The sequence below is a fragment of the Neofelis nebulosa genome, chromosome 8 (assembly GCF_028018385.1).
Source record: "Neofelis nebulosa isolate mNeoNeb1 chromosome 8, mNeoNeb1.pri, whole genome shotgun sequence".
Lineage (NCBI taxonomy): Eukaryota > Metazoa > Chordata > Mammalia > Carnivora > Felidae > Neofelis > Neofelis nebulosa.
This window is the reverse complement of record NC_080789.1, coordinates 111,141,298-111,163,313: the sequence shown is the minus strand read 5'-3', so window position 1 is coordinate 111,163,313 and position 22,016 is coordinate 111,141,298. Positions and strand designations below refer to the sequence as shown.

The 22,016-nt window shown below is 36.0% G+C and overlaps 1 protein-coding gene across 6 annotated transcripts in view; it reads right to left on the bottom strand.

The window, feature by feature from the left end:
- Positions 1-22,016, bottom strand: part of CUL2 (cullin 2) — a 156,687-nt gene that overhangs the window by 66,078 nt on the left and 68,593 nt on the right. For 5 of the 6 annotated variants that reach the window (XM_058744302.1, XM_058744299.1, XM_058744300.1 and 2 more), the window contains 3 exons: positions 14,307-14,447; positions 4,409-4,511; positions 554-648 (listed from right to left, as the gene is read on the bottom strand). In XM_058744302.1, the coding sequence (XP_058600285.1) occupies positions 554-648; positions 4,409-4,511; positions 14,307-14,425 (317 nt within the window). In that variant the 5' untranslated portion in view covers positions 14,426-14,447. Of the gene's footprint in view, positions 1-553; positions 649-4,408; positions 4,512-14,306; positions 14,448-18,733; positions 18,783-22,016 lie in introns of those variants that run through there. The other variant, XM_058744303.1, reaches the window with a different exon arrangement.

The window sequence follows — 22,016 nt, the reverse complement described above, 5'->3', positions numbered from 1 at the left end:
AAGACTGGCTTCTAGAAAAGCCATCTAGATAGATATGACAGCATCAAGAAAGACAAAAATGTGAGAGACCATAGGGCATTAACACACTGTAGGTAATTCAATATGCCTATAGGATAGGGTAGAACTTCAAGAGAAAAACTGCTGAGTGCTTTGACAAAGAAGTGTTTCCACAAAACATAAAATACTGAATCCTAGAGTCCAAAAAGAGCATACTGGCAGGGAACACAGGCTTGGATTTACTCTGCTAAGCTTCATCCAAGCTGAAGTTCCACTTTGGAACTCTTGTCAAGATTTAGCACATATAACTACAGAATTAAATACAGTTTTAGTTTTCAGAGAATAACTTTCCACACACTGCCTGGCTCCCATATTCCCCCATGACCCAGACTACATTTTCCCCATAGCAGACACAGTCCATATAGCAGGGGACACTTTAGCTCTGTTTATTTCTATGGGTAAGAGGTGATTCAAAAACCAAAAACCAAAACTCCTTCAATTACTGAATGCAGGCAATACTATTTATAGATTGTCAAGAGTTTCAAGGCATACTTACCTATACAAGCAGTCCATATAGTCTGCACCTTTGCTATACTCCTCCCAATACCTATGATACATAACAAGTACTTGCTCTTCAGACTCCAGAACTCTCTATATAAAGAAGAAATATACTTTTACTTGGAAAGCACTAATTATTTTCATTTGTAAGGTATGAAGTTTATCAAAAATTAATGTTCTAAAATGACATAATTCTATTGTAAATTACATTTACAAATTACATTCTAATTTAACTACTTTTAAGAACACTGAAATGATCAGAAAAAAATGTGCCTTAGATATGAAAATAAAGCATACATACTAAAGAGTAAACTGTTTCACTCTCTAAAAGGACAAAATGTAATGGTGTGAAGCTGTCTTCGGGCTAGAATATTTTATTAAGATCAGTTTATTTTTTTTTATTTTTTATTAAAAAAAATTTTTTTTAATGTTTATTTATTTTTGACAGAGAGAGAGAGCATGAGGGGCAGAGAGAGAGGGGGAAGACAGAGCATGCATAAGGGGCAGAGAGAGAGAGGGAGACACAGAATCAGAAGCAGGCTCCAGGCTCTGAGCTGTCAGCACAGAGCCCGACACGGGGCTCAAACTCACAGACTGCGAGATCATGACTTGAGCCAAAGTCAGATGCTCAACAGACTGAGCCACCCAGGCGCCCCTAAGATCAGTTTAAAGTAGGATGTAATTCTACTGCCATGTATCTGTGTACTTCCTCAAATCCCTCACTTTTGATCATCCTGCTAGTTACGTAAGTATATTATCACTCTGAATTATTCACTTATGTAAATAAGACTATTTATGAAAATTAACACCTTTTCTATATTCCCCAAATAAGCTGTTTTATATTTACTTAGTAGAAATCTATTATTTTTTGAAAAATGAAAATGAAACATTTAGTGTGAGGTCTAATTTTTAAAATAAATCTATTCTAACAGTAAAACTAGACTGAAATGATGTTCAAAAGATCTTAGGTTCTTTTATCTCAGTTCTTTTATTAACTGTCCATATGACTTTAAGTAAGTCGACCTCAATTTCCATCTAATTAATTCTCTGATAAAATACTATGCTTTTAAACTTGGGATTTTAATAATTAAGGCTCAAGAGACACAAATAACCTATAAATAGTATTTTTTGCCTATCATATTAATAAATTAATTAAAAATAGCAACTGCTATTAATAATGCTAGAGAAAAGAGCACCCATAGGAACTGATACTGATACTGATACTGCTGGCTGAATAAATATAAGAACAATTTGTTACTGTAGGTCAAAACAATAAAAAATGTTCATGACCTATGACTCAATAATTCTATGTCTAGGAATTCATCCTATAAAAAACTCAGCTGCACAAAAATAATTTAGCTACAAGGATATTCACAGAAGCACTGTTTATAAAAACAAATTACATAAATTGGAAATAATCCATATGCCCAGCAGTATGAGAATATTTAAACAAATCACAGTACCTCCACACAATGAAAACTTTTACATCATTGCCAGGATTATAAAAGTTCATTTAATGACAAGAAAGAGACTTACATTATTATTAAAATCAAAAAGCAGATTATAGCTAAGCAAAATTAGTCAGAGAAAGACAAATACATATGACTTCACTTGTATGAGGACTTTAAGATACAAAACAGATGAACATAAGACAAGAAAAGCAAAAATAATATAAAAACAGGGGGACAAAACATACGAGACTCTTAAATATAGAGAACAAACAGGGTTGCTGGAGGTGTTGTGGGAGGGGAGATGGGCTAAATGGGTAAGGGGCACTAAGGAATCTACTCCTGAAATCACTGTTGCACTATATGTTAACTAACTTGGATGTAAATTAAAAACTAAATCACTAGGAAAAAACCTGTATATGACTCAGTTTTCTAATAAAAAAATAAAGCAAAAGTATGCAAAAGACAAATATCAAGTTTTATATATATATATATATATTAATATATGCCAAAATAGATGTAGTTAATTCTGGAGGCATGAGTGATGTTTGGGTGATGATTTTCCTGTTTTTGCTTACCAGAATGTTCTAAATTATCTAAAACGGCAATGTAATGCTTTAGTAATTTAAAAAGTTCCCTCCCCCAACAAATCAAATTTTCTTCTCACAGGTAAAACTGCTTCTAATCTGTTGATTATGTTAATAATTTACTTTGTCATCAATAAATTAGCCAACTTCTTTTTTGTCACAGGATCTGAGAAAACATATGGTGTATAATTATATAAGTAATCTAAACTTTCCTAAAATTATTTCACAGTATCATTTTTAAATGCAATTATACCACTATTAATTTTGAAGTTTTTTTTAATGTTTATTTATTTATTTTGAGAGAGAAAGCAGGGGAGAGGCAGAGAGAGAGGGAGAGAGAATCCCAAGGAAGCTCCGTGCTGACAGCCCCATTCAGGGCTCGATCCCATGAACAGTGAGATCATGACCTGGGCCGAAACCAAGAGTCGGATGCTTAAACAACTGAGCCACCCAGGTGCCCCTCCTAGCTTTAATAATTGTACCACTGCTATGCAAAACGTTAACCTTAAGAAAACTGGTAAAAAGGATACATGAATTCTGTATTATTTTTGCAACTTTTCTGTAAGTCTGAAAAGTATTTCAAAATAAAACATTTAAAGAAATGCAAACTATGCTAATATATAAAAGTACAAAAGTGGTAAATGCCTCACACAGGTAACAATCATGGTATAACCAAAGTTCACTAGATTATCATAGCAGAACTTCAAAACTTCACATACTAAACATTTTAAGAATAATTTAAAGTATGTTATTAAAATTGCTTTTATCAACTAACAAATGTACATATTAGAACACTAAAATGTATCTGCCATATATAATAAAAAGTAGAGCATTACCTTTAAAGGTTTTAAGGGAAACATCAAACAATCAATTATGCTCTGGGGTTATTACCACTTTAAAACATAACTGCACCTAGCCATGCCCAAGGTCAGACACCTTATTATATAGTGTTGTTTTATCTCCATTTTAAAGATAAAGAAACAGGGCGCCTAGGTGGTTCAGTTAGTTAAGCATCAAACTCTTGATATTGGCTCAGGTCATGATCTCATGGTTTGTGAGACTGAGCTCTGAGTTGGGGTCTACGCTGACAGCTTGGAGCTGCTTAGGATTCTCTATCTCTGCCCCTCCCCCTGCTCACATGCTCTCTCTCCCTCTCTCTCTCAAAATAAACTTTAAAGAGAAAAAAAACAAAGAAATTTCAATCCACAAGGTAGATTAAGTGAGTTGCCCATGGTCACATGGCTAATAAAAGGTAAAGTCCAGTTTATAGCCCCAACATGGAAATTCTTTTGTTCATACAAAGATCAAATCTGTGATGTTGCCCTTGTACATATGACATTACTAACTAAAGTAACTGGTCACAAGGACAGTCTCTATCATGCTTTTTAATTTATCATTTCCCTTTTTAGTTTTAGGCTTTTGTAAGACTTTATGTAGGATATGAAGAGGCAGCTAAAAGGTTGAAAATAATAGAGATTTACCAAGAGGTGGGAAGAATAAGAGAAAATTTGGTTCTAGTAAACACCATCCAGAGGACATAGAAGCAAATTTTAAAGTTGAGCAAACCTTGATTTGAAACCCCACTCTTTCAGTTACTAATTATACAATCTTGAATAACTAAACCTGATATCCTTTGGAGAATCTAATAACGTAATGCTTAACTCATAGATCTTAAATATATATAATCAGAAAAATGCTATTTAGGAAACAAAGCAAATAACCTTAATCTGATATAAATTCTGCACTGGAAAACAGTAAACTAGTCAAGTGACTACCCAGGTACAAACATATTTATATCATGTATGTATCACTCCTTACCTTGTGCAAATGCCGTACGTGATTTTCCAAAAAAATCTTAGTTTCTGTATAAAGTCTTTCTCCAAGGGGTTCAGGATAGGCCACACATAAAGCATAGATATCTCTAGTTAAGTTGTTAAGGTTTGCATATTCATTAGAGATATTATTTTAAAACAAAAGATTTAACTCAAGTTTGCCATTAAAAAGTGAAATATTTCAAGCAATTTAGCATTCTACAGATATAGAAAGAGTAAAATACATAGCCATGCTTACTTTAAAAAGCACTGAGTTATTCATTTACTCATTCGACAAATATTTCTTGAGAATTATTAGACAGAATTGTAAGGAAAATGGTTCTTCTCTAAGAGGTTAAAATTCAGAGTGGGTTCTGGGAAATCAAGTTACCCAGACACCTACAAAATAAAGTTTATGTAAGAATGGACATAAGCATAATATCAACAAAAGGCTATAGAATATCATAAGAAGTAGATATGTATAAGCAATTCTGAGAAACAAAAGTTACAAAAATTACTAATGTGACACATTTTCCTACATCATAGTACTCATCAAAATACACTGCAACCGATACACTATCCTTCAGCATTTATTCCATTAGAAGAATTGTAATTATGAATAGTAGTATCAATTAATCAATTAAGTTTTTGAATACCAACTAAGTACCCTGCTAGGTATCACAAATGGTAGATATATACTGTAGCAGAGTTTTTAATCCTGAGACAGAGGAAATGGGATCTGAATGAGACTTTAGCTTTACTAGCCAGTGATCTTGACCAAGTCTCTTAACCTTTCTGCACTGTCATTTCCTCATCTCTAAGGTAAGGGTAACAAACCGTCTCTTGATATCTCTTACAGAATCTTTGTAAAAACCAAATAAACTCATCAATGTTAACATGCTTCATAAACTGCATTACTGACCAGATGTTTAAGATAAAGAACACATGATGGGGCGCCTGGGTGGCTCAGTTGGTTAAGCGTCCGACTTTGGCTCAGGTCATGATCTCTCGGTATGTGAGTTCGAGCCCCGCGTCGGGCTCTGTGCTGACTGCTCAGAGCCTGGAGCCTGTCTCAGATTCTGTGTCTCCCTCTCTCTCTGACCCTCCCCCGTTCATGCTCTGTCTCTCTCTGTCTCAAAAATAAAATAAACGTTAAAAAAAAAATTAAAAAAAAAAGATAAAGAACACATGAGCAATCTGGGAACAGCCTAACTGGAGATGCAGATAAAAACTGAAAATAAGGTTAATTATTTGGGATGGATTCAATTATTTAATATGCTTTTATTATAAGTACAATTAATATAGTTAAAATAAGGATCCGGAAATATGGCAAAATAAAAATTATAGAGGTAGAGGGGACCTGGCTGTGACTCTTGATCTCAGGGTTGTGAGTTCAAGCCCCACATTGTGTGTAGATTAGTACTAAAAACAAAAAACAAAAAAACCTTAAAAAAAATCTCCATTATTAAAAAAATACAGAGGTAGGATGCAGGTTCTTCCTCTTCTATAGCCCCATAACATTTTACATATTCTTCTTATACAGAATTTATTTTTATATAATAGAAATTATTTATACCTTTTCTATCCGCACTAGCCTGTTCTTAATTATCTCTGTATTCCCAGCCTCAAGGCACAATTCCTGGCACATTATAGGCATTTATTAAACACTTGGTGATGGAAGGAAGATAGGGAATCAGTATCACATGCTCTGCCTATTTACCTAGTAGCCTTACTCCAGAAAGAATAAGCAGCCCTCTCCACATGAGGTCACTGACAGGTAGACTTTGGTCAGACTTTCCCAGGTTCCTTCTAAATCCTTTTATTTTTAATTACAACTAGTAATTGATAAAATATTTTCATGTATATATGTACATATTTCTTCGGTATACTATTATACTAAACATAAACAAAAAATGTTTACAGCAAAAAAGAGAAGCAAAAATATCCATACAGTGCAATACTGCTGCACCAGATTTTTTTGTAGAAAAAAGTACAGTATGAAACAAACTATTACAATTTTATTTTTTTATTTTTGTTTTAATGTTTATTTATTTTTGAGAGAGAAGGGACAGAGTGTGAGCAGGCAGCACAGAGCCCCACGTGGGGCTTGAACTCATGAACCATGAGATCATGACCTGAGCTAAAGTCAACACTTAACCAACTCAGCCACCCAGGCACCCCTTACGATTATTTTAAATCAACTTAGATACAATGAAAATTTAAAAAATAGAAGATTAAATATAATAGTATATAAGAACTACTTACCAACAGCAACATAAATATATTAACCTATATTACAAAAAAAGTAGAAATTTTAACATGCATCGCCTAAGAAAGAATTTAGAAATTTATTTCTATATAAATTTATTTCTATATAAATATAGAAATTTATATCTAAATTTGTAAAAATTTAGAAATTTTACAGAAAATTGATAATAGTGTGGGGAGAGAAGAAGAAGAAAGGTATAAATACAGAAGAAAGCTGCCCTAAAATAATGTATTAAATGAGCTCCTGGATCCAGCTTGGAGCCCCTCTAGGTTTGTTATAAATTCCGTGGGGAAAAAAAGAAGTCCTAGTTCACTACATAATTTAAATCTCTAATAGTTTTGTGGTTTTTTACCATAGAGATTTATATTCAGTCTCAATTAGTTATCTCAATCTTACCCTAGTAAAATCAGATATAAAAGTGTTGTCAGAATTAAACGTATTAGAAGTGAGGAGAGGGGCACCTGGGCAGCTCAGTCAGTTAAGTGTCCGACTTCAGCTCAGGTCATGATCTCATGGTTTGTGGGTTTGAGCCCCACATGGGGCTTTGGGCTGACAGCTTGGAGCCTGGAGCCTGCTTTGGGTTCTGTGCCTCCCTCTCTCTGCCCCTCCCCCCCTTGTGCTCTGTCTCTCTCTAGGTCTCTCAAAAATAAATAAATGTAAAAAAAAAAAGATTAAAAAAAAAAAAGTGAGGAGAGTGGTTACCTCTAGTGACTGAGGGGGTAAGAAAGGGTGCTCTGGGATGCTAGGAGTGTTCTATTTATTGGGTCCATGGGTATGTTTATGTTATGAAAATTCACCTGTACATTAATGAGTCAGTGTATACTACACTTAAATTTAAATTTAATTTTTTAAAAAAGACTAAATTTAGCCAGGATCCAGATCAACAATTCTTTTAGCAGAGATATGGTATATTTAAGATCTTTTAAGTTCTGAATACCTACTTCAAGAAATTTCATCCATATTTGCTCTCTTCTTCCTGAAGCCATATATACACTTAATTCTAGAATACACAACTTACTTGATACTGAAAAATTAACATGATTCAATACCTTAATTTCAGCATGATATGCTAATTATGTGCCCAAATGGTTTCTATCACCAAAATTAGTATCTCAATTTATCCACCACATGTACATGTAAACAAAATTGATTAAAAGGACTTTCCACTTAGGGTAAAAGGATCTGTGCAGGGCAGGAAATACATGGAAACTATTTCAACCCATATACAGGACTTATATACTGATTGACATCTTCAGTGAGAATGTACTTTTGCTTTTTTTTTTTTTTTAATGGTATCTCTGTGCTTTTTGGGTTTGTACTTTTTTTTAATTTTTAAATGTTTATTTATTTTTAAGAGAGAAAGACAGCTTGAGTGAAGGAGGGGCAGAGAGAGGGAGACACAGAATCTGAAGCAGGCTCCAGGCTCCAAGCTGTCACCACAGAGCCCAATGTGGGGCTCAAACCCACAAACCACGAGATCACAACCTGAGCTGAAGTTGGATGCTTAACTGACTGAGCCACCCAGGTAATCCCTACTCTTGTATTTCTTTTTAATGGCGTCCACCTTGATAAATCTTTTAATTGGTTATCTCATCATAGTTTGGGGTCTCAGTTAACCACTGTATCATGTCACTTAACTGTCTAAAATATATTCCTAAATGTTATTTTTCTCTAACCTACTGAAATATCTAACCACCCTGAAAATGTTTAGGCCTTAGGAAGAGCACCCAACTCTCTACCATTCAATTGTGATTTGGTTATAGACAAGGCACTTTTAAAAGACAAAAAAATGGGAAATAACTGGAGGTCAGATTTAAACATTGTCTTTTCCAAAGTTCTTTTCCTCAAGTTACTCCTTAGTAATCCAGGATATAAAAATCCCTCTACTATGAACTTTCCACTTATAAATTCACACCGTCAAAAAACAAAACTGTAGGGGTGCCTGGGTGACTCAGTCAGTTAAGTATCTGACTCCTTTTTTTTTTTTTTTTTAATCTTTGAGAGAGAGAGAAAGATTGAGAGAGAGAGACAGAGAGAGAGAGAGAACAAGAGTGGGGAAGGGCAGACATAGACAGGGAGACAGAGAATCCCAAGCAGGCTCCATGCTGTCAGTGCAGAGCCGGACTTGGGGCTTGAACCCACCAACTGCAAGATTCCAACCTGAGCCAAAATCAAGAGTCAGTCGGCTTCTGACTCTTGATACTGCCTCAGGTCGTGATTTCACAGGTGAGATCAAGCCCTGGGAAGGTCTCTGCACTGAGCATGCAGCCTGCCTGGGATTCTCTCTCCCTCTCTCTCAGCCCCTCCCCAGTTCAAATGTGTGCATATGCATGCGCATACTCTCTCTCAAATAAATAAACATTAATTTTTTTTTTTAAAAAAAGCACACAACTGTTCCATAGGAAAAGTTCTGAACGCTGCTACAACCAAAAGACAGTGCTGACCAGCAGCAAAACTATTTTAGTTCATTTTCTCTATTAAAAGGTGCTTCCTATGCTTGGGTTTAATTTTGAATTTTAACACTATTAATTCTGCTGTGCCGTGGGTCAAAAACAATGAGTTCTACAACGGGAATGAAAGTAAAGATCATCCAAAGCAGCAAGACACACACCATCAACCATTTTCTAAGAAAGAAGGAACACTGTATTATTACTTTTGGGGTCTTGACACTGGGCTGCAAAATCCACCTTCCTTTACTCTGCCTCTCCTTCCCCTCAACTATCACTATCCCTGTCTTGTCTTTTTCTGTCTGGGCTCTTGCCTCCGCTTCCCCCACCCCACGGCCCTCATCCTGTGTGTCCTGGTCCTGCTGAGGGCCACTGCAGGTGACTCTCATGAGAGACAAGAAAAAGAGGGGCACCTGGCTAGCTCATTCGGTGGACCATGCAACTCTTGATCTTGGGGATTACTTAAAAATAAAATCTTTAAAAAAAAAGTTAAATGGCAGAACACCTGGGTGGCTTAGTTGGTTATGCATCCTACTCTTGGTTTTGGTTCAGGTCATGATCTCACAGTTCATGGGTTCGAGCCCAGCTACTAGCATGGAGCCTGCTTGGGACTTTTCTCTCCCACTCTCTCTGCCCCTGTTCACTCTGTCTCTCTCTCAAAATAAACAAACATAAAAAAAAAATTAAAAAGAAAGAAGAAAAAGGGAAAAAAGTGAAGACAGAAAACCAAACCCTGGTGAAAAAAATAGTTACAGAGAGGGAGGGAGGCAAACCATAAGTGACTCTTAAATACAGAGAACAAACTGAGGGTTGATGGGGGGGCAGGGAGTGAGGGAGAGGGGAAAACAGGTGATGGGCACTGAGGAGGACACTTGCTGGGATGAGCACTGGGTGTTGCATGTAAGCGATGAATCATGGGAATCTACCCCCAAACCCAAAAGCACACTGTATACACTCTGTTAGCCAACTTGACAATAAATTATATTTTAAAAAAAGAAAAGAAAAAAAGAAAACCAAGCCCAAGGAAGAGAAGTACAATGGGTTCTCATTATGAAGATATAGCTTGCAGATTTGTAAAGATGTGCTTTTAAGTTATTTATATTACATATAATAGGAAACAAACTTTAAACAATGCTGGTTTAGTTTTTTTTTTTAAAAAAAGGTAAAGATGATCTGAAAATTGAAAATGGTACAATGACCAAAACAGTAGCGGCAATAAAAGATAAAGATCTTCTTTACTGACATTTCTGAAGAGGAAGAAAAAACACACAACATGTAAAAGATGCAGTATCTATGAAATCATCTACTAGCAAGCATGGATATAAAATTATTGGTTAAATGGAAAAATTTTAAGTGTAACTACAGAATCACAATAACTGAATTATTGATTCACAATAACTGAATTAGTCTGATTTAATTTGGAATAGAGTGAAAATGTTACTGATGCTTCAAGCAGAGACAACTACAGATAAAACCTTTTCCAATCTGTACAATCTAAGAATGATGGGCTACTAAGTGCCAAGGTTAGTAAGAAGTTCTCCTAAAATTTTTGTCAGGATCGTCAAGGATGGAGACGACCTACTTCAATATTTTTCAATGTAGTCAAACCTGGTCTGTGTTGGAAAACATGCCTGACAGAATATATATTAGAGGGGGCGCTTGACTGGCTCAGTCAGTTAAGCATCCAACTTCGGCTCAGGTCATGATCTCATGGTTCGTGAGTTTGAGCCCCACATCAGGCTCTGTGATGACAGCTCAGAGCGTAGAGCCTGCTCCAGATTCTGTGTCTCCCTCTCTGCCTTTCCCTGGTTGTGCGCTCTCTCTCTCAAAAATGAATATTAAAAAATTTTTTTAAAAAAGAGTATAAGGGGACTTGAGCATTTTACCTCCGCATTCTATCCTACAGTATCAGTAAAGCATCTTATCACATCAGTAAGCCACAACATTCTCAACTGTAAAATGGGGCTAGTAATGCATATTTCACAATATCACTGGTAACAAATTAATTGCATACATATACATGTTGAAAGAAAAAATTACGACACACAAAAAAAATGTACCACAGTATGATTCCATTTATATATATAAAGTTCCAAACACAGAAATAACCAATAATTGTTAGGGCTGTATATATAAGCAGTTATACTATTAACAAACAACAACAACAAGGAAACAACAGTTGCAAAACTCAGAATAGTAGTTACTTCCAAGGTAAAGGAGTGGAATCGTGAACTGAGACAGACCTGTAAGTAGGGGGGAGAATTGGATTCTGGCAGTGTTCTAGTTCTTAACCTGTGCAGTTATTATGCGGGTGTTTGCTTTATAATTATCTGTTCAATCCCACGTGTACATCTTAGGAATTTTTTAACATATGTACCAGTTAACCCTTGAACAACATGCGAGTGAGGCCCACCAAGCTCCTCAGAAAAAAAAAACACGTATAAATTTTCATTTCCCCAAAACTAAGCTAATACCCTACTGTTGATTTTGCCTCAAGTGAAACATAAACAGTTGGTTAACACATATACTGTATTTTATATGTATTAGATACTGTATTCTTACATAAAGTAAGCTAAAGAAAAGACAATCTTATTAAAATTGCCAAGAAGAGAAAATACATTTACAATACTATACTGTATTTATTTAAAAAAAGAAATTTATAAGTGGATACACAGAGTCCAAACTTGTGCTCTTCAAGGGTCAACTGCTTCAGATTCTGTGTCTCCCTCTCTCTGCCCCTCCCCCACTCATTTTCTCTCCCTCTCTCTCTCTCTCAAAAAAATAAACATTAAAAAAAATTTTTTTTTAAATCACGTACTATCACACATAGTGATACACAATTTGGGGGAGGCTTTCCATTTTCAAAAGATTAAAGTTTTATAGCCTCTAAAATTTATACCTAAGAAATCTGAGGGTCAGAAGTCACCTTATATTCTTAAGCAAAAATAATAGGGAAAAGGTGAGAATTTTACTTCAAAACAATTAGTAACACAGTCCTTTATTTTCCAAAATAAAATTTAAAGTAAGAAATTCCATTCTTAACTTTACCATTTCTGCAGCTTTCTGTAAAGGGAGGAGAAGAAAATTCACACACAGGTCAAGAATAACTGGATGAATCACACAATAAACATCTTAGAAATAATAATGACTGGACGGGCACTTTCCAGAGAAGTTGGGTATTTCTAAGACCAACTCCTTTCTCTGTTCATTATTTTAGTTGAAATAGCCCTAAAACTACCTATGTACTCATCTAATGAAATCTCATTAACACCCAAGTGGCCTTTAACACTTGTTCCATTTTATTAAGATCCTACGCAAAAAAGAAAAAAAAAAGATTCCTACCCAAAACCAATCCATGATGTTCTACGAAAAAATTAATTCAATAATAAGTTTTTCAAAGGCAGAATCTATATCAATTATCCTCTAGATACACTGGCAAGCATAGGAATTAGATGCTGAAAATCTCATATTCAAGTCTGTGCTCATTCAGTTACTACCTGCATGAGTCTGGGCAAGTCCTTTAATCTCTGAATATCAATTTCCTCATCTGTTACATAAAGACAATAATTATATCCGCCCCACAATCTGACAGTCTTGTTTGAGGTACCAAGTAATATAAAAACATCTTTGCAAACTATGAAAGCTCCCAGGAACATTACCATCATTTTATTTATCTTAGTGCCTAGAACATAGGTAGCCTAACAAATGTTTCTTACTAACGACTACAACTGTAATGAAAGAAATGGTTTGCTACTGGTCTAAAAGAACTTCGCTGTTCTTGTATCAATATTCAGCTTAATATAAAAACTGAGTTAGGCATTGAGAACAAGTTGAATCACTGTTATAAAATCCAAGCTTTTCTAAAGAATGTATGCCTACATAGAGAGGGTAGCCACCCCTTAGACCCAGAAGATGGCTAGAGAGGGCAGCATAGAGTTTGAGAGAACTCTGAACCTCCACACACATTCTGGTTAATACCTTCACATTTCAATTTCCCTTTCTGGGGAAAGAATCTGGTTTTTACAGTATCCACCCAGTCGTCAAGGCCTCCTTCAGGGCCCTGGGTTACTGCCATGCCATTTGGACCCAGAGACAACCAGATCTCAACCCGATCCCTTTTCTTTACCCTGAGACATGACATGTGTGGGGTTTCCTACGGTAAAAGACTGAAGCAGTTCAGGAGTCTGACAGTAAATATGTTCCAAAGTACATATGTTGCCCCCATGCTCACCCAGCCTTGGGCCCTGGAAGACACTGCGTACAGTTGGTGAGACTGCCATCCATAGCTTTGCCCCAGATACCTGTGGCCAAGGGTTCCTAGAGACCCCTTTAACCTTCCAAATACCAAGAAGCTGCAGTATTTTAATATTTTAGAGTTTTTTCTTGGTGCCAGAGTTTATACCCCAAGTGCTGGGGTAGAATAGTAATTTTATATATATTTTTAAGTAATATATATTATGTATATATTTTAAAAAAGAAAAAAGATAGCTGTCATGTAGGAATGCAGGACATCAGGGTTCAGATTGTTCTAGGGAAACCACAAATTTGTATTTTCATATAAAACTGCTAATTCATAAATGTAAACAAACCAATTAAGAAACATATTTCTAACTGTCAAGTCATTAAACTTGCCCTTCACTACCTAGAACACTCTTCTCCCAGGTATCTGTATGACTTGCTCCCTCACTTTAGTCTAGTTCAAATATCACCATCCTCAGAGAGCCCTTCCAAGACTATCCCATCTAAAATAGCTGCCATACTCTAATCACTCTCCATGGCCTTACCCTGCTTGATTTTTCTCCACAACATTTATTACTACCTGTTAGTAGAAGCACTGGCATTAGATAATTTTAATACCTGTTTATTGTCTGTTTCCCTTAGTAGAGTGAAGGGAAAGTGGTTTGTGTTTTACAACTGTGTTCCCAAAGTCTCAAGCGTACCTGCCATATACATAAGTGCTCAATAAGTATTTGTTAAATGAAATGTTATCAGATTGCTGACTGCCTCATACAGGTGATGAACTTAGAAATGTAAACAATACATTTGAAAGTAGTCACAAAAGCATAAACCTGTTCTCACTTTTCAACAAGTTTGTCAATTTTAGGACATTTATCAACGTTCACTGATACAGTTATTGATACAATATCACTATCAATACAAGAACATTTATCAATGCCACTAAAGGATACGAGAAGCGATCGTTCCATGTTGCTCTTTCAACGTATTCCAACATGACAACAGCTTTGATTGTCGTTAAAAGTTTGTTCCATGTCTCATCAAAATCTACTACTCTTGGTTTCAAAGACATTGTGCAAGTTTAGTGTTGAAATCTGTTAATTAAAAACAATAGTAATGTTAGCATGAATTCTACAGACAAGTTAATTGTTTTCAAAGCATCGCATAATTCAAGAGCATGATAGACAAAAGAGATGAGAACCTAGCACATAGTAAAAAGACAATAAACACTGGCTACTATCTTTTCATGACTACCCAGATGAGGAATTACATAGAATATTTACATTCATTACAAACTCTGGGAAATGGAAAGCTTTTACTACAAACTGTTTATGACCAAGAATGTTGTTCCAAAGATTTAGAAGCCTCACTTAATGTGTTGAAGAAAAAAAAGCTGGACTGTATTAACCAAAATGCCAACTCCTCATGAGAAACTCATCATGAGAAATATGCAAGAGACACTTAATAAAAAGGTTTTGGCTCCAAATCCTCGTATGTGCTTCTTAAACTGGGGAATGAGGTAGTATGTGGGGGAATATGAGAAGACACAAGAAAGTAAAAGGTTTTATTTTCCCAGAGCACTAGTTTAGGCAAAAGATTAGGGGAGGAAATTTACATTTCTATCAAAACAAATGAATTGTAGAGTAGAACGCAAAATTTATATGAACTTAAAGATTTTTTAAAAAATGTATAGATTTCAAAGACTAGCAGGGCCGCAGCAGAGAGCTGAGGCTCCTCCATCTTAGACTCTCGGAGTATCCAGTCCCATTCTCCTAATGAAAACACAGCTCTAGCATGGAACCTCTGGTTCAGGTGACCCTGACCTGCCTAGCAGCAAGCTAAAAGATTCCTTTTGCCTAACAGACAAGCTATACTCTACAAGTTAGCTGGTTTCTATAACAGAAGGATCCTAAGGTTAGCTGGCTCAAGTGCTAGATTCCAAACACTTCTCAATATCATATCAGAAAAACAATTAAAAGAGACCTCTTTTAAAGTTAAATTTAATTGCTGAAGGGAATACTTTTCTGACATGTGTTTTAACACACTCCCCAAAGTTTTCCATTATGACTGGAACTGTGAACACCAAGCTAGTCTGTAGGCAAGGGCCAACTAAGGAGGAAACCCTTTCTCTTATCTCCTACTGTGGGAGTAGGAAATCAATGGGGAGGAGGGAAAGAAGCATAAAGAAAAGGAACAGAAGACAAGGGGAGGAAAGTAAGTACACAACCGGAGATAGCCCTAAGCCCTTCTTACACTTCTGTTCTGAGAAGAATCCAAGGAGTCCAAGAGACTTCGAGGAAGAGAAAGAAAAGGAATCAGAAAGAAACCAAACAAAATTCAAGAGGATATGTCACACTGAATCAACATACCAAAGACTAACCACTGGGATTTATTTAAACTTCTGGTACTAACCAGAATGGATAACCAGTAATCTGTGAGAGTGAGAGGGAGGGAGGGAGGGAGGGAGGGAGGGAGGGAGGGAGGGAGGGAGGGAGTGTGTGTGTGTGTGTGTGTGTGTGCGCGCTCTCTGGAGCGTGTGCTGGGAAGGGGTAGGGGAGAAATGGGAGGGCGGGGAGAACCTAAATCTCTAGCTTTACATCAGGGAATTAACCTTAACTCCTTGCCACTCTTATTTACCACATCCTATCTGACTGTGTTCCTGAATATTTCTTAAATCCATCCATTCCTGTGTAACCCTATAAATGCTCTGGGATCAGAGCCTTACCAACTCTAGTTTGTATTAAAATTTCATTCACCAAATAAATAATAACTTAATATTTATATGGTACTTACTATGAGCCAAGCACTACTCCAAGTGCTTTACAAAAACTCATTCAATTCTCCGAATCATCTGATTAGGTAGGTCCAACTCTTTCCTCCATTTTCCAGATAAGAAAAGTGAGTCAGGGTGATTAAGGCTAAGAAACCCACTTAAGGTCACAGCACTACTTAATGGTGGCATCAGGAGGATTCAGACCTGTGTTGGATCCCATGCTCTTAACTGCTATATGCAACTATACTGCCTAACTAGCATCTTTGGTGAATACTTAAGTACTTGCCAGGTACCATTCTAGCCTCTGAGTATATACAGTGGTCAATAAATAAAATTCATGACCTTCAGGGCACCTGGATGGCTCAGCTGAGTTGGGCGTCTGACTTAGGCTCAAGTCATGATTTCATGGTCTGTGCTGACAGCTCAGATGTGGAGCCTGCTTCTGATTCTGTGTCTCCCTCTCTCTCTGCCCCATCCCCACTTGCGCACGCACATGCGCATGTGCTCTCTCTCACAAAAATAAACATAAAAAAAATTTAAATTCATGACCTTCAAGGTCAGAATCTCAGAACTGACAAAGACAAATTACCTACCTAAACCAAAAAGTTGACGTCACTCTTGTACTTACAGCCGCTTGATATTTCACACTATGGATAGCACTAAGTTTAAGCTCACTGACAACATGATTCTATGATTTGACCTTAGACTAAAGCCTCTCTCCAGGTTCCTCTTCTCATGGGACTCCCTTCCTTAAGATCACAATCCAGTAATTTCTCTCTGCTTAGAGGTCACTGAACACAACAGGCTGATTCATATAACCAGCCTTTACATTTTGTTTTCTATACCTAAAATTCTTTTTCTTCCTCCCTCCTACCCATTCACCTAACTCCTACTGACACTATATAGCCTTGGTTCAGTATATCTGCCTTTAAAAAACTTTCTTGGGCCCATTTAAACTAGGTTAGGTGCCCTATCTTACGTATTACATGAGAATTCTATGCTTATTTCTATTAGAGCATTAACCAACCTGAACTGTAATTATCTGAGTATTTCCTGAGGGTAGGGCCTATTTTGCAACTATATATCAAAAAGTTGTCAGTGTTCCCTTCATAACATTTTTCTTCCCTTATAAAAATGGGATATACTATCCACTGCTTGTAAATTATTTTAATGGTTGCATAGATTGCCTTTTAGCTTCATTCAAGTTTTGATTCAAATGAATCATAGTGCCATTGACTTCTCTTCTGAGGCCAACAGATTTATGGTAAAGTGGGATCATGTGCAGTGATAATCCATACTTAGACAGAGGTCAAGGTGAAAAAAACACCAGCCTAGTGAAACATACTAGAAATTCATGAACCAATAGCTGAAAGTATGCTAAAACTGTCTACTAAATTCTCTGCTTGTACAATAGAAAGTTCACATAACTAAAAAAAATCTAAGTTCTTTTATCTAAATTGCTTACATGATAATTTATTCATTAAGAACTTATGTAAGAATACTATAGAGCAAATAAAGAAACAGGGCCACAATCACTGCACTATTCTCCTACATCTTCCAAGCTGTGTGGGAACTCATAAAAACAAGTAAGAGTCTTCTTCATCCCTGTGCTCTACTAGGGACCACACCAAGGTCCTATGCCTGACAGCCTGCCAGGACCATTTCCATCCCCACTCAGATTATGTCCCACTGAGTATCCACAAAGTTCAAGTGTCACATTACCACTTTAGCTTTCTTCTGAGTTCCACTCATGCAATGTTAGGATTTGCAACACTTAGGCAATACATAGGTACCATGCCTAAGGCCCAGGAGTATTATGAGCCCTAAAAACAAATCACAGGCTCCAAATAAAAAAACAAAAACAAACAAACAAAAATTCATGTGTCATTTTATTTCCAAATAACATCATCACTATTAATTATAGTATCTGTAAACTTTTCATTGCATTTGAAAACAACTTATAGACTAGATTTTCTCAGAGAACCACTTCTTAATATGTATTATCAATAGTAAATTTGGGGCGCCTGGGTGGCTCAGTCGGTTAAGCGGCCAACTTCAGCTCAGGTCATGATCTCGCAATCCGTGAGTTCGAGACCCGCGTCAGGCTCTGTGCTGACAGCTCAGAGCCTGGAGCCTGTTTCAGATTCTGTGTCTCCCTCTCTCTGACCCTTCCCCGTTCATGCTCTGTCTCTCTGTCTCAAAAATAAACGTTAAAAAAAATTAAAAAAAAAAGTAAATTAAATAATTACAAAAATTATTTACATAATTATAGTTATATGATCCAGAAATTCCACTCCTACATATATACCCAAAAGAAAACATGGCCACACAAAAACCTGTACACATATGTTCACAGCAACATTATTCATAAAGGCAGAAATTCATAATTATTCATAACTCAAATATCTATCAACACTTAAATGGATAAAATACATTATATATATAAAATGGATCATTCTTCCTCAATACAAGAAAAAGAAGTATTGATAGATGTTACAAAATGGATTAACCTCAAAACCATTATACTAAGAGAATGAAGTTCATCATAAAGGCAGTCTTCAGAATGCCTTCTATGCTATGTACGTTATATATTCAAGCATTACTAACCTTCAACCTGCAAGTCAGCAAATCCAGACTGTAGGAAACTACTGGATAATCAGATTTCTTCAATAAACTATGCACATAGATAAGAGAGAAGAGAAAAAGAGAGAGGGAGAGATATACGGAGGGGGAATTTAACTAAAACTAAAAAGCACATTAATCAATCACAGTATGAATGACTTTTTGGGTGCAGATTTGAGGTCTTTTACATTAAATTATGATACCCCTGGAAACTTAGACAATGATGGGATATCTGATAACCTTAAAAAATTATTTTTTATAGTTTTTATAATGATAATTTGTTTTAATGAAAGTCCTTATCCATTAGGGTCATATTCCAAAATATGTATGAATGTAATGAAATTCTGAGATATGTTTCAAAATTAATAGCTTGCTTATGAATTAATAATTGTTGAGAATGAGTGACAAGTACCTGAGGGTTTATTTTACTATTTTTTTGGTATATATTTGCAATTTTCCAAAGGAAAAAGGTAAAAATCCTCCTCCTGAACAGCATTAATAGTTTCATAAACATGGGGTAGGGGAGCACATAAAAGAAATAAGAATACTTAAAAAAGAAAAAAGATATTAATCTAAGTGGTCCAACATGCAATCAGTATGTATCTAAGAAAATCAGAATGAGAGGCAATCATCAGAGAAAAAAATATCCTAGAATGAAGAACATGAGTTTTCCATCTAAAAAAGATCAACACAATACCCAGAATATTTAGTTTTAAAAATAAACATGAGGCACCTCTCTTTGACATACTAAAAGACTGGGGATGAAGAAAAGATTCCAAAAGTTTTCAGAAAAGAAGAACAGGTTACAACAAACCCTGAGTTGGAAAGTCTTTAGATTTATTGATAGCAACGCTGGAAGCTGGAAAGTAATATAAAGCAATGTTTTCAAAATTCTCAGGGAAAATAAACTAACCACCTAGGATTCTCTGTCAAGAGTGATATCAATTTACTTCCCATCCAGTCTCTTTTTGTAGGAAAATAAAAAATATATTCTATCAGGAGGAAATGAAACAAACAAAAAAAAAAGACGTGGGATCCCAGAAAGAGAGGGATCTAACAAAGGAGAAAGGAACAGGAATTTTTCAGAATAGCACCTATGCAGATTTTAAAAACAATCTGCCCAGGGGCACCTAGGTGACTCAGTTGGTTAAGCCTCCCACTTTGGCTCAGGTCATGGTTCATGAATTCGAGCCCCATGTCAGGCTGTGCTGACAGCTCAGAGCCTGGAGCCTGCTTTGGATTCTGTGTCTCCCTCTCTCTTTCCCTCTCTCTCAAAAATAAATGAACATTAAAAAAAATTTTTTTAATAAAAAAATAAAAACAATCTGTCCAGATAGACACAGAAGAATAAAGGGCTCCAGGAGTGTTATCCCCAAGAAAAGGAGAAGCAGGAACTAATAGACTATTTCAGGTGTCAAACAAACTTTTCTTGTAAAAAAAGTAGAAAGTAAATATTGTAGACTTTGAGAGCCATTAAGTCTCTGTTACAACTACTCAATTCTGCCACTGTAGCACAAAAGCAGCCACAGAAAACAAGTAAATGAATGAGCATGTTTGTACGCCAATAAAACTTTACTTATGAAAAACAGGGAGAGGGAAAGATTTGGCTGCTGGGCCATATTTAGCCTGGACCCTTCCCTCCACACCCTCACTCTCATTGGGTGCTATGTTTGGACACAGAAAGAAGCTGGCAGCTCTGGTGGAGAATTTGGGGGCAATTTAGGTGCATTACATTAAAACGTAAACAAAGGATTAAGTAAAGACTTCCTAGTTAGGACACAAAAAGCCTGAATCATATCAACGATATAGTGTTGTAGGACACAATATCAGTGTATAAAAATCTGTTGCATTGGGGCACCTGGTGGCTCAGTCAGTTGAGCAGTCAACTCTTGATTTCAGCTCGAGTCTTGATACCAGGGTCGTGAGATTGAGCCCCGCACTGTGCTCTGCACTGAGCGTGGAGCCTGATTAAGATTCTCTCTCTCCCTCTGTCCCTCTCTCCCCAGCTCATGTGCCCTCTTTAAAATTTAAAAAAAAAAAAAAAAAAAAGTTTTATTTCTATACACTAATAACTATCAGAAATAGAAATGAAGAAAACAATCCCATTTACAATTGCACCAAAAAAAAAAAAAAAATACTTCGGAGTAAATTTAATCAGAGGTGGAAGACCTGTACACTAAAAACCATAAGACACTGAAGGAAAAACTAAAGAAAACAAATGAAAAGATATTCCATGCTAAAGACACTCCATGTTAAAATGTCCATACTATCTAATGCAATCTACCAAGTCGATGCAATCCCTATCAAAATTCCAATGGCATTTTTTTCCCACAGAAACAGAAAAAACAATGCTAAGATATTATGGAACAAAACAATAACACAAACTCACATATACAGAGAACAGACTGGTGGCTGCCAAACATGGGGAGTGAAGGGTGAGCAAAATGGGTGAAGGTGGTCAAAAGGTATAAACTTCCAGTATTAAAATAAACAAGTCCTGGGGATATGATGTACAACATGAAGACCACAGTTAATAATACCATGTTACATATCTGAAAGTTGTTAAGAGAGTAAATCTTAAAAGTTTTCACCACAAGAAAAAAATGTTTTATAACTATGTATGATAACTGATGTTAACTAGACATACTGTGGTGATCATCTGGCAACATATACAAATATTGAACCATTATGCTGTAAACCTGAAACTAATGTTATATGGCAATTATACCTCAACAGAAAAAAAAAATGAATGAAAAGAAAACGAAAAGCTGCAGCCTGGGAGAAAATATTTTAAGACATACCTGGCATAGGACAGATACACACACACATACACACACACACACACACACACACACACACACACATGCACGACTAGTATCCAGAACTCTCAAAGAAATCTATGTAAAGAACTCTCAAACTCAATTAATAAGAACACATACAATCTAATTAACAAATAGCGAAAAGACCCAAAGAGTTCAGAAATACTGATGGCAAATGAGAACATAAAAGAAATTCAACATCATTAGTCATTAGAAAACTGCATATTAAAACCTCAACAAGATACCACTATACACCTATTGGAATGGGTCAAAAAACCTGGCAGAATCAAATGCTGATGAGGATGTGGAGCAACAGAAACTCTCATTTGTGCAAGTGGAAATTTAACATGAAATAACCACTAGGCAGCTTCTCTTAAACATGTATCTTTTCATTTGACCTAGTAATCCCATTCCTATTAGAAATAAAGGTAGACATTTATAAAAAAAAA